At 42.3% G+C, this 13113-nt stretch overlaps 2 protein-coding genes across 2 annotated transcripts; both read left to right on the top strand.

Annotated features, from left to right (window-relative positions):
• Nucleotides 1-3203: 3203 nt before the first annotated feature.
• LOC111250325 (uncharacterized) lies at nucleotides 3204-5640 on the top strand. The gene is made up of 2 exons (XM_022805378.2): nucleotides 3204-3893; nucleotides 4532-5640. The coding sequence occupies exons 1-2, from the start codon at nucleotides 3649-3651 to the stop codon at nucleotides 4731-4733; spliced, it is 447 nt and encodes a 148-aa protein (XP_022661113.1). The 5' UTR covers nucleotides 3204-3648; the 3' UTR covers nucleotides 4734-5640.
• A 1066-nt stretch (nucleotides 5641-6706) lies between these two features.
• On the top strand, nucleotides 6707-13039 carry LOC111248853 (uncharacterized). The gene is made up of 4 exons (XM_086988605.1): nucleotides 6707-6837; nucleotides 9692-9978; nucleotides 10089-10318; nucleotides 10438-13039. The coding sequence occupies exons 2-4, from the start codon at nucleotides 9757-9759 to the stop codon at nucleotides 10775-10777; spliced, it is 792 nt and encodes a 263-aa protein (XP_086844731.1). The 5' UTR covers nucleotides 6707-6837; nucleotides 9692-9756; the 3' UTR covers nucleotides 10778-13039.
• The last annotated feature ends 74 nt before the right edge of the window (nucleotides 13040-13113 follow it).

Genomic DNA, 13113 nt, shown 5'->3' with positions numbered 1-13113 from the left:
TGTTACGTTACGGTATCCCTGCTCCTGTGTTCTATTGCCTACCAAACTTCAAAAACGTTTTTCCGCCTATGGGTAATCTAATTGCCGCCTTGCCTTGTCAATCCGTCTAACCCTTCCAACGCTGCTTCGGGAGACAACAGCTTTTCCAAAGAATTTAGGAAATAGAAATCAAACTGTGCTTCTGCCTCGTAGACAGTCGTCTGCTAGCGAATCAACGCAAACTTAGCTTGAGAGTCTATTGTCTTCTGCTAACTCCTTTCATCTTTTGCTAGTGCTGCTGTTGTCCTTGCCACTGCCAATCAGCCAGGTTAGGCCTCACGACCTACCTTTAGTAGCGACGAATCGCCTACCGTGTAGTTTGCGCTGCAGATACGCTGTTCGACACGAGGAAAGAAGCACAGGTGGCACATACATCTAACATTTGTTTCTCATAGGCACAACGACACCGACGATGCCGACGTCCAGCGGTGGTACCAGCGGCGGTCCATCGGCGGCTACTGCTGCCACAGCGATCTTTGCCCTAGCTGCATCCCATGCCACTGCAGGGATTTTAGCAGCAGCTGGAGGTGCTAGTAGTGACAGCAATGTGAGCTGCGGTAACAGCAGCAGTGGTGGGAGCAATAGCAACGGAAGCAGAACTTCATCCCCAGCACCAGGCCATCCCAGCAGGTCACTAGGAGGTTCAGCAACCATCGGTCCACAACCGCCCCAACAGTTTCCCACTACAACAGTTGCGGCAACGGGTACGATTTCGAGTAACGTCATTCCATCTCTGTCGCTCGGAACAACAGCTGCGATAGGAGGGTGGAGCTTTGGATCGTACTGTGCAGGTGGAGGAACCGGTTATATTTCACCAGTTGCCACAGCTGCCGGAGGAATAGGAAACGTTATAGGTGTTGCGGGCTCTGCAGTGACTAACTCAATTCCTGGCACAATTAAGGGAATTCTTGAGTGGCGGACCTCGACACCGCCGGCGGCGGCTTCATCATCGAGCGCAGCCGCGATACTGCCGAGAATTGCTGCGTCGTCTCCGTCGATAGTCAAATCAGTCGGGAAGTTCAGCGGTCAGGGCATCGTTGGTGGAGCACCGCCGGGTCACCTGCGAGCGCATTTGCGTTCTCCGCATAATCCGGACATAAACTCGCCCTCGTCCACACCTTCGAGCAACGATCTAGCTGTTGCAGTAAATGCTAACTGGATAGCGGGAGGAGTTGGCGTCGGCCGTTCTATTGGTGCAGAGTATCCGACGGCCACTGGATACGGTGGAGCAATTAACCTGTCGACAACGGGCCCGTTAGCTGCTGTGAACGCAAACAGTTTAGTAGGACGCGGAGCGGCGACCTCTGCCATCTTAGGTACCGCCGTTCCAACGGTCAAGACGGCAATCGCCGGTGTCCTTGTCGGAGAGGCAAGCTGTCGGGGAACCAACGTTACGGCGATTGACTATTGTTCGTCAATTGTGCCTGGCGCAATTGGCGTAGTTACTGGGCACCAGCTTAAAGGCCATCAACAGACACATCTGCGCGATAGGCCGTATCGATGCGCCGAATGTGGTTATACTACTCCGCATCGAAATATACTTTATCAACACCAAAGTAGCGAGCATCCATCAGGCCAAGTTGACCAAATATCTCAGGATCAAGGGGCGAATGATTAGTGTGCTGCGTGAACTAGGACCTCTTTTAGGTCGAGCATAATCATCGAAAGAGGGCCAGCCAGATTTTTCAGCTGTGTTTTTCTTTCTTTCGGTGGTAGTTATAACTGAATGACCTAGTCGATGACTTTCCAAATTGAACTAAAGAAACGAGATGCCGTTTTCGGCACAAACTGTATATCTCTTGCTAGCGTCCTCTTACCTAGTAATTATCAATTTGTAGTAGAATGTACACGATTCTGTAAAGTGCTAAGTAAGCTATTCAATACAACGTTTTCTCAAGCAAGTTGCTAGAACGCATCCATAAATAAGTACGCGCACGAGTATCTGCCAGTGTAAGCCATTAAACATTGTCACTGAAGTTAACTTAAGTTGAAAATGGACGGGGCGATATTGGTGCTATTGATGTTTTCTGAGCTTGCTGCAATCTCGAGCCGCTCGAATACAAGAACGTCCACCGTAAGAGGCGTCGCGCCTCGCTATAAAATGGTTTTTATGATGAAACGTTTCGTGCACACTATTTTTTATGCACAAGATGGCCGCTGTTTTGTCATACCGAGTTAATCAAGAAAGCAGAATCTTTAACTGTTCATGCAAGAAAAAGCGCACGACAGTCTGAAAAGATTCTTTTCTTTATTTTAGTAATTATAGTAGAAAGAATTATAGTGCGTATTTAATATAAGAACAATAGTGGCTCGGTCAGTTTAACAAGCTGTTCAGGGAGAGAAAAAGAAGTTCTGTTCTCTGGCCCTAGCAAAGCTTAATCAAAGTGTTACCAAAATGTTTGCCCCATTTTGACTCTACCGTGAGCAGCGAACGGTCGTATATATCGTTAACGATAAGCAAACTGAATAAAGGGCATCCGGCATGCAATGAGTGGCCGAGCGAAGAAACAGAATGGTCCAGCAAGCTGAGCATTTTTCTTTACATTATGACCTCTTGATCGTACTTTTCCATTTGAGTAGTTTCTTTTTTGCCAAGGTTTTTTTTCTGCGGACTAGTAGAATGTGTTGGGCGACTACGCCCTGATTCGGGTTTTCGCGTTCGGGGTATTGTTATCTTTCAAGTTTCGCTCATCAGTCGACGATATTTTGTTCCTAGCCGCTGGCACAACGAACAGAGATACTGAAGGTCCATCTGATCGAGTTCCCTTCGTGTCGACTATCAACACAACATCAACATCAGCGCCCAAATAGCAGGAGCACAAAAACAGATAAGAAACAATTATTATTATTATTTTTTTTTACGGAACGAAAAGCAATAACTATGATAAGGTAATGCTTGTGACGTGATTGTGACAATACGAAGAGCGTTTCCATGTAATATCAATGTCATTTGTTATGTGTTACTATAATAACACATACTATAATAAAGTTGCCGAGTTTGATATTTTGTTTATTTTTTCGTTATTGTTTTATTTCATCCGATGCCATTGTCATCTAATCTTTTGTTGATTTTTTTTTGTTATGACTTTGTCATCGTTATCAAGATAGTGTACATTAATAAAGATTTAGGTTGCTTCTGGGCACACAAAAATGGTCAAGTCTTTATTTTTGGCTTGTCAAATGCTGTTAAATACTATTGTATAGTAAGCATTTGTTAAACAAAGTATACGTTACATATTATTTCGTTTGTTTTTTTCCCCTAATTTTCTGTGAATTTTTTCGTTTCCTGTCCTTCCTTCTAAACACCTTTGGCACCGCTACCATGACCTCCTTTATTTCGCTAGATGTTCGCATGCCGCCTCTTCTAACAGGAACCGTTTAGATATCTTGCACTTGCTCCTATTATCTAGTTTTCTATAGTGTGTTCATTATAGACAGTATTATTCTAGTCTCATGCACGCGGCACAGCAAAGGTCATCTAGAGCCGTCTTCTACAAGATCAATTAAATTGATTTGAGTTATTGTCGACTATGGGTACGTTTCTATGTACTTAGAACGCTAGTGCGAGTTGTAGTTTTGACGTCGGTCCCCGTTGCAGTGTTAAGCATAATGGATTGCTCCAGCTTCGGGTTACCTACTTCACCGAATGGACATCATCATCAGTCGGGACAGCAGGCCGCAAACTCCATACGAGTGAGTTTACCGAACTTCGGCCTCAGTGGCGGGGGTGCCGGGGGAGCTGGTGGAGGCAACGGCAATGGAAGTGGGAAAAGCTACAACCAAACGACGACGCCAGTTAAGTGCGAGTTCTGCAATTATGAGACGACCCATCGTGCCAATATGTACCGTCATAAGTAAGTAGCAACGGTGAACGTATGATTGCCATGTCGTTGTATCATTGTTCTGTCGTCGTAAAGGACAGACAGTGCTGTCTTCGTTTTGTTGTCCCTTTCGTTTTATTTTCAATAGACGTCGTGGTAGGTAGAATGATAACACTGTGTCATCGGTTTGACAAATAGAGTTTGCCCTTAAAGACAGACATTTGCTACTCGCTGTATGATAAAGACTCGCTGTGTGTGTCTTGATAATGCTTGCGAGAGAGGCAGCTCTGTATGGGCATGCAAGTAGCGGACGCGCGCTTAATAGCCAAGCTCAACCCCCCAGTGGCAGTGGTCGGGCAGCACTGAGGTAACCAACAACAACAACAACAACAACAACATCAGCACCAACACCAACACCAGCACCAACACCAACACCAGCACCAACACCAACACCAACAACAACACCAACACCAACAACATTCAGCAGCAGCAGCGGCGGCCCCTCACGACTGAGAGAGGAAAGGCGCTCTAGTAAAACGGGCGCTGGTGAGCGATCTAGTAAGCGACACGATATTTGATAACATCCTGTCGGTAACACTCGAACTGGTCGATGGCTTTTAGTTTAGAAATCGGTCGTGAACCTATTCTAATCTCGTTGTGTGCGATTTCAGGCGAACTCATTCCGGTGTTAAAAACTACGAATGCTCGGTATGCGGGGTAATGACAACACGTAGTGACAATCTTCGCCAGCATATGTTAGCAAAACATGGCTTTGTTGCGCCTCATATCTCGCACAGTGCGTCCGTAACGCCGGACATCATTCTGCCTGCAGCCACCGCACAACTCTTTAGCAATAATAATAACACCAAATAAGTTCTCGATTCTAAATAATAGACGTTATCAAGGAGTTGTCGAGATGCCGATCTAGTACTGCACATAAGCCGAGGCTCATATTCAACAGTGAAAATTCCCATAGACGCGCCTTTTTCTAGCCCGCGTATTCAGAGTAACGGTTGTGTTACGGCTACAGCAGTAGCTGGTTGGGAAAAAGACAGTAGAATCTGGAATTGTACCGACTGACGTCGACGAGGGTTTAGATATCTTTTCGATAAACCTAAGTTGTAACGCCCGTAACATATTTTACCTATTTGCATTTTCCCTGCGATCAGAGTTTGGCATGTGTTAAACGAGTCGTTTAGTACTGGCAGTAGCCAGTGAAAGGCAACGTGTCCTGTGCTGGGCATTTATTGGGTTCATGGGCAAGGACGGCCCTAATGAGCAGGCCGAAGAGGGAAAGACCTAATGTTTTCCATAAGTAATGTCGCTCTACGGATAAAAAGTTATCCGAACTGATAATCAATGGTATCTAAGAAATCGGCCGTCCGCCTCCGATGAGTGTCAACCTCGAATTTGTCGTCTTCCAAAGGTAAACCTCCGGACGGACTACAACAACTCAGACGAATCATGATAGCTAGTTAATAACCAAAATGAAGCTAAGAATTTCAGCCCTGCGAGGTGTGAGGCGACGATTCTCTTCGAGAACTCTTCGGCTATGACCTACGAAGAATTCTCATAGAAATGTTGGCTTTGATATATATGAATGAGTGAGATGAATCTCAAGTGGAAGAAGAAGAGAACAAGAGCAAGGCAACGACAACGATAAAGAATAGAGAAGTGTATACCTGTAAAACTTATATATAAATATATAAATACATAGACACAATTGATAAAAGTGCCGATCGGCTTGGAAGAACTGGTAAAAATACATGTGGTTTTCGTACGTATTAATGTTTGGCCTTCTATGGTATATTGCTGTATAAGTTGTTAACCGAACGTATCAAAGGGAGGGGGGCAATTAGTTATTCTCATACCACCAAAGTGCCATCGCTAAGCCTGCTAACAGGGGGGCTCAAGGTGGCATCCCATGTCATCACCAAATATAATGTATGTGTTGTTAACAACCAACTATCAAATACCAGATGGTAATTATTGTGCTCTTCAAGTGAACGTTAAATGATGACACTGATGCTGAGAGCGGTGCCCTAAAGAATAAATATGCTCCTATATATGAAAAAGGGTAAGTCACAAACTGGCTTTTTCGGCTGCAATAAAGATCAATAGTTATGAGCGGGAGATCGGCCTTCGTTTATAGTAGGACACCTTTATTGTTGAAAGGTTTGATCGGTAAGAACAAGCTCGAGATTCTTCGATGACAAACGCTTATGGATTTACCAGGACAGTAGATTGGTTTGAGAGGTACATTCAATTAAATTCATTAAGGTTACGCATCGTACGCTATAGCGATGCTACATTCATTAGTAGATCATGTAAATACCCATATATGCAATAGTTTTCTCAACGCTCAGCAATACTCAATAGACTTTAACAGGAGCTGTATACAGTGCTAGAATATATAACGGTATTGAAGCAGTCGGTACAAACGATGGTGACGCAAGCCCGCTATAGCGTCAAATTGCTGACGACAATAGGCTTCTGGCTATAATATCTGTTAGTTCACAAATATGAGTCGATTGTTCAGCGAATATATGGCTTCAAGTGTGCGAAAAAATTGCTATTACTTTGCTTAACGAAGTGGCGCATGTTGGATGGTGAGGTTTGTTTTCATTCGTGACGTCGAGCGATTGTACAGGAAGCAGAACGGACTCGTTGTCTGAAAAGTCGACGACGACGACGACGACGACGACGACGACGACGACGACGACGACGACGACGACGACGACGACGACGACGACGACGACGACGACGACGACGACGACGACGACGACGACGACGACGACGATGACGATGACGACGACGACGGCGACGGCGACGGCGACGGCCTAACCCAGTAACGAGTCATCAGCCAACGAGAGACTCTCTCTCTCTCTCATATGATCAAATCTAATGCAAGCGTTGCTGTGTTCACAAATTAACTCAAGCATCATATAGACATTGACGATTTTCTTTACGATTCAAGGTGCGTACGACCCATCATTCTCAATTGATTATTTAGCTACCGACCGCAACCGGTTCGAATGCTCGCGGTTCTATATATACATATATATGTTTTTTTTTCCTTTTAATGAAAACTGCCGTTTACAAGGTGAAGCAATAATTCGCACTGAAATAAAAGTCTACCTAGCCACATTTTTCGGTTTGTTTGACCATCAGACTACTAATACAACACGTATACGAAGACGAAATCAGCTCTACAAAAGACTATGGATACCCACCTCTTCTTAAACTAGCCAACGAAAGGCATTACGTCTTCTATAGTGCACAATGAAATGGGTCTAAGGCGGGTAGCATAGATCTATCTGCCCAGCTTAAATATCATACCGCAAATTCGTTTTGTTGTCGTGTTTGATTCGAATAACGGATGATTGTGTGATTTGAGGGGGTTTGTATGATACATGGCATTTATTCTCTAATTTCTCAGAATTTTCCTTTCCATTGCGTTGCAAATCAGCGTAGCGTAGCGCCGCTTTTTTTGTTCTCGTTAAGTGAAATGATATAAAACACACTTCGATTAAGCGTAATTTTCTGTTTGCTTAGCTTATGCCAAGAGCAGGGATCGAACAGTTATCATTGTTTAAATGTTCTTGATGAAGCAAATAGGCAAAAAAAAAACGAAGAAAAAAAAGGAAGGACCCAAATACTGGCCGAGCCACGGTAGAGGTCGGCAAGATAATCAGCACAGATTGACTGATCCGATTCGCAAACTTCTGCTGTGGCAGAACATTTTTCACGGCTTGTGAGGTTACTTTAACGGCAAGGACCTCATCGCGCCTACATAACCCCAATCGGGTTAAGAATAATGTGCTATTATCGTTTGTACTAATTCTCATTGAATTGTCTACAACAGAATTGAGGTTGCCAGCAATCTCCGCGTTCACTGCTGGTCTCCGTGCCGGTAAAGGTCATTTGAAGAGCGAGGAAAAAGACATTTAAATAAGCTAGGAAATGTAGTCAAAATAGGCAGATACTCGAATAATAATAATATACAATTGATCCCACAAAAGTGCAACTTAAGGCGATGTGATGCGAGAACAAATGAACAGGAGCAGACCCCAAAAAGGAATGAGTAAAGGGTATTAGCAAACAAAAAGGGGACAGAGTGTCTATACGTCATTGTGTTTGCGCACTTCCAGCTGTATGTAATGCAAAGCCAGTGAACAGTGATATCGATTTAAAACTTACCTTTTTCTGTTTGCTAGAAGCTTATTATGATTTCAATATACAATATATTAAATAAAGAACGATGAGGTGTAAAACTAAAACGGGTAGATTCCGTATCTTCCGGACTAGACGCCGCGGAAGATCTGTTGTTCTAGCTGGTGATGTGTTTGGCTGCCAATGGGGCAGCCGCAGACTCTCCGATATATACTCAATATATATATATATATATATATATAGATCTGTATGAACTTTATTATTATCGTCAGTTAAGGAAAGGTGGTTCTAAAAGAAGGCCTCCATCGTGTTTATGTATATTTCTAGTTATTATTATAAACGTAATGCCGAGGGCGACATGATGACCAACGATAGAAATGCTATATCGTAATCATATGATAAAAAAAACAAAGATGAAGTAATATTAGTTGATACCATCAAGACCAATGAGCAACTGCAAAAAACAAGATGCGAACAACTCATATATATATATATATATATATATGCATATATATATATGACGAAGCGAAAATATGGAAAAATAAATATGTCGCTATTTTGAGCTCGTGTTCTTATTTTTACCGAAATTACGTCGTATCAATATATCAATATAGAACTAATCACGAGTATATTCTAATCGATTGGGGTACCTTCTACGGCGTTCGTCGAATGGCCAACCAAACTTAGGCATTCCTATAATATCTACTTACACTAATAACAAAATAGTTCTCGATATTTTTGCATTTGTATCTTTTCGTATGCAACTATCAGACTGTCAAGTCCGTGGGGTTGGTAAAAATTCGTTCAACCTGATTTAACCGGTAGGTTTTTTCGACTAACCCATTTCTGTATGTTTTCAGTACAAAGCAGCTCGGAGCGTGCATCAAAGGAAATTAGTTTTTTCTTTTTTCCTAAAAACGATTTGGGTTGACGAGAGGCAGCCATTAGTAGTCAGCAGCGTTAAGGGAAACGTTGTATTTTCACGTATGTTTTTTACAATATCCCAGACTGACAAGATCGACTTTTTAGTCGGGAGATTCCAACAACACCCTACCCCTCTCCCCGTTCATAGTATTCCACTTTTGCTTCGAATCCAGCAGTGATGTAATTGACTTTGTACCTTATTCAGTGAGAACCCCTCAAACGGATTATTTTCCAAGTCCAGTTCTCTGTGAGTATCGCTTCCGAAAGGCCCGCTGCACGAACATGCTTCCTGTTTCAGCTATATTCATTTACGTTTATTTCCTTCATCTTGCCTTTGTTTCACCAACTTGTGCCTTATCATTCTAGTTTCAATTATAATACCAGTTGCACAGATCGGCAGAGCTATTCAGGCGGGTCATTAGAGCGATCAACGGACGATATCCATAGAAGCGAAAGTCTTAATCACGTACAGTGCAAGCAGATCAGATCAAACACGTTTTGCGTTACGCTCCTAGTTCGCTGCAGGACAACACTAACAACAACAACAACAACAACAACAGTCCTTAAACGCGGTCCTACCTGTACTATAATATGGGCTGTTTTACTCCTTCGATCGATCGGATAGCTCTTCCGAAACGATTTGGTGGTGGCATATTTCCTTGAATTTCCATCCTTGCTTTCAAATCGTGCATAGATCGTCAACAGAGTAGTCTTCTAACGGAACTTCGTTCCAGATTTCGCCGGCAACGGTGGGGGATCCGTTCGGTCTTCGACGCTGGCCGGTTCTACTCATCCCATAATGACGATGCCTTTGCGCGATTCCACTAGGATAATTCGAGTGCGTTCACCGCAACAAGCCCAACAAAAGCAAGAGGTACAACAGCAACACCAACTTGAAGTTCGGATGGGTTTGCTTGAAACTACCGCGCATCAGCCGACGCCCAGTATTGATGTGTTGGTTTCGACGTTAACTAGCGAGACGGAACTTTACCGCGCTTGGACAATGGCCAGTGGACGCAAGGTTAGCACAAAGGCCAAGATGTCAAATCAATAAGCACAAGTACCAAGTTTCGGATAGGGTAGTATGTATTAGATTATAGCAGTATTGATTTTTGCTTTTTCCATTTGCAGATGTTTAGCTGTCTGACGTGCACGTACACAACGTCTGACCGACGTACAATTGAACGTCATAAAATGGTTCATACAGGGGAGAAGCCATATGCGTGTACTGATTGTTCGTTCCGTACGTCGAGACGAGATACGCTTAACAATCATATCCGATGTCGGCATCCAGAAACATTCGGACTACTTCTGATGGCTCAACAGCAACAGCAGGACATCGGGAACAATGACTATGTCGAGTGAGTGGGTGAGAGCGGTAATAGAGTGCGAGAGATTTTGTACCACTTGTTCTTTAAACTATCTCATGATTTAAGTTATTCCCATTGATCACAACAAGAGCTTTTCGGAACTATTTCAGACTCATCCGAAGTGTGCACAGGCAGTATTGCCCGTCCGATGTTACAATTGCACCGCTTGATGCTTCTAGTTCGGCCATATCGAATGCAAGCCTTGAGTCTAATGCAGCAGGTAGCGACGTTGTCAATCCGTCGACAATAGGCCGTACGGTTCACCGGCTGCAAGATGACAGCGTCATCCAGATAGTACACGATCACGTGATTGCCTTAAATTCACGCGCAAGTTCGCTAAAAGAAGAAGCTCAGAAGTGCAATCCGGTCACCAACGTTGCCGATGAGACCGGCTTGGCAAACGTCCATAACCAACATACGGCTCAAATGTTTAAAGCCGAAAAAGACTAGTTCTTTGTATAACAAACGAGGCAAAATGACGTTGATATCGACGCTCGCGGTTAGCTTAACTGGACTGTAACACGTGACATCAATGACTCGACAGTGACGTGACGGGGGTCACGATTATAGTTCGGCGTTTTTTGTCACGCTTTCAGCGCTCTGTGCCCTCTGGGCAAAAATAAATGACAGAACTGTATAAAATAATTTAGGTAATAAGATACAGTGTTAGCATAACGTATGTTCATTAATAGCGTCTTACTCATGTACATACAGGGAGTACGACAGATGAAGGATATCGGAAATCGAAATCGTAGAACAATTAATTGAGAAGATAGATAGTTGAAGCTTGGTGATGTATGACGACAAGTGACCGTCCTACAACAAATCATAACCATTTATTGTCTATTGTATTTTTTTTTTTTTTTTTGTTTGTTAATCAAATTTACAAAAGCAGATCAGTAGCGAAAGGATTCGAATAAAGTAACGCAAGACAGACATTAGCCTCTCTCTATATATACAAGCAGGTATTCGTGTTGTTGTCCATGCTTACACATGCTAGTACACTACAAAAATTCAGGCAGGACGAAAAACATTTGTTCTTTACATTTATTAAATGTCTAGCCAAATTTTGGCTCGGGTTTGAGCCTGAACTTTTCCGCTTTTTCCGCTTAGAAGTGCTAGTTCCTGTCTCCATCATTTGATATGGATCGTCGATTTCAATCAGTTCACAGACATATCGCCTATTCCGCTGTGCATTTATCAAACGCTGAAAATATTTCATGTTGTGTGCCCAGTATTTAAACCGTTAAGCATTGCTGCAAACGGTCGGTTCCTATCACACGAAGCCAGCTGCGTCCACGCCCGAATTCGAACCTGACGACCGCCTATTCCAAAGCTTACCAAATAAACACAGGAACGTTTGTCTATTAAGCGTGGAGTAGTATATTTATTTATGTTTGTCGACGTTAACAAGCCCAAAGTTTCGAAATTGAGAATACGTAAAAAGGACTGCCTGCATGTAGATTTTTCTCTCTTTTTACATAATTGCTGTTCCCACTGAATATGAGAGGCTGACGACAGCAGACTATATGGCAGAATGGAATATATTTTTTTTGAATAGTCATTTTCGTTCAGCTGTAGCTTGAATGAGCAGTGCATGTGTGAATTTCCGCTTCGATTAATCCACGAAAAAATTACTTTTGGTACCGAATTTTTTAAGGTTTTTTTTCTATTTTCTCACATTAAAGTAAACACATAAATCATCCTTGTTACGAGACGGTTACGAGCGATAGTAACGTCAATAACATAACTGTTAAAAATAGGCTGAGGAAAAATACCAGTCAGGCCCGATTTGTCATTTCAATATATGTGAAGCTCTGTTCGTTAAAGTCGCCTTCGTCAAAACTTTAATGTTAAAGCTGCTTTTCAATACAATTTACCAGTGATGAAACAAGAGCGTAAGTGACCTTTCAGCAGCCCTTGTTGCTGTCAGCGTGGAAACATTTCGTTCTAAAGCTTTCTGCGCCCTGTGATTCAACAGATTATTAGACCAACTCAAGCTTTTGAAGAATTTCGTCTGCTACAAAACAGTTCTAGATAGGAGTCCAAATTTACCATTAATTTAGGTAAATTGTAACGCTTCGTTAGGATAGTAAATACTCATAACTAAGGTAATTTTTCGACGACAATATATCGTAAAAGATTTAAAAATCGGGAAATGAAGATGACACATACACTAGAGCCATCAGATCGCTTTCGTTTTCATCAACATAGTGGTTATAACGAACTAACTCTATTACGGAGCACGTTATTCTAGGCAACGGATGATTAGATAGTTCTAATCATTTCTGAGATGTTAACGAAATAAATCAACCCCCAATGGAAGTGTGCTTTCTATTAGATTGCCCTACTTCTGCACTGCTCTTCTTTTATATATATTATTAGCCGAACTCTAGGAAAATACGTCTAAGAAAATTTTGTAGAAAATCTATTTAATTTAGCTCAATATTAATAATAATAATAATAATAGATTAATAACATTTAATAACAACGCCAGTCTCCGTTTTACGGTGTATCAAGTACTGTTCTACTACTTATGTATATATAGAAGACTGTAATAGCAGAAAATGTTGTGCTTTCTATCATACTGAACGTTTTAGAAGAAAAACTCAACCATAATGATATGTGATCATGAGACGATTTTATCATGGCAGTGGCATATTACGCAAGCGAAGCCGAAATAAACGGTGGAAGTGCCACGTTCGATTGATATCAACAGTGTGAGATATTTTATAGATACATAGACTAATATCGGTAATTTTTTTATAATATATATTTTTTATACT

Source organism: Varroa destructor, unplaced genomic scaffold, assembly GCF_002443255.2.
Source record: "Varroa destructor unplaced genomic scaffold, Vdes_3.0 BEIS01000004.1, whole genome shotgun sequence".
In the NCBI taxonomy this organism is placed as follows: domain Eukaryota; kingdom Metazoa; phylum Arthropoda; class Arachnida; order Mesostigmata; family Varroidae; genus Varroa; species Varroa destructor.
The sequence above is the reverse complement of the archived record's forward strand: the minus strand, read 5'-3'. Positions and strand labels throughout refer to the sequence as shown.

Coding starts and splice junctions, on each gene's coding strand:
- LOC111250325 (XM_022805378.2), top strand. CDS start 3,649: ATGGATTGCTCCAGCTTCGGGTTACCTACTTCACCGAATGGACATCAT. Junction 3,894..4,531: donor GCCAATATGTACCGTCATAA/GTAAGTAGCAAC, acceptor GTGCGATTTCAG/GCGAACTCATTCCGGTGTTA.
- LOC111248853 (XM_086988605.1), top strand. CDS start 9,757: ATGACGATGCCTTTGCGCGATTCCACTAGGATAATTCGAGTGCGTTCA. Junction 9,979..10,088: donor CAATGGCCAGTGGACGCAAG/GTTAGCACAAAG, acceptor TTCCATTTGCAG/ATGTTTAGCTGTCTGACGTG. Junction 10,319..10,437: donor GGGAACAATGACTATGTCGA/GTGAGTGGGTGA, acceptor GAACTATTTCAG/ACTCATCCGAAGTGTGCACA.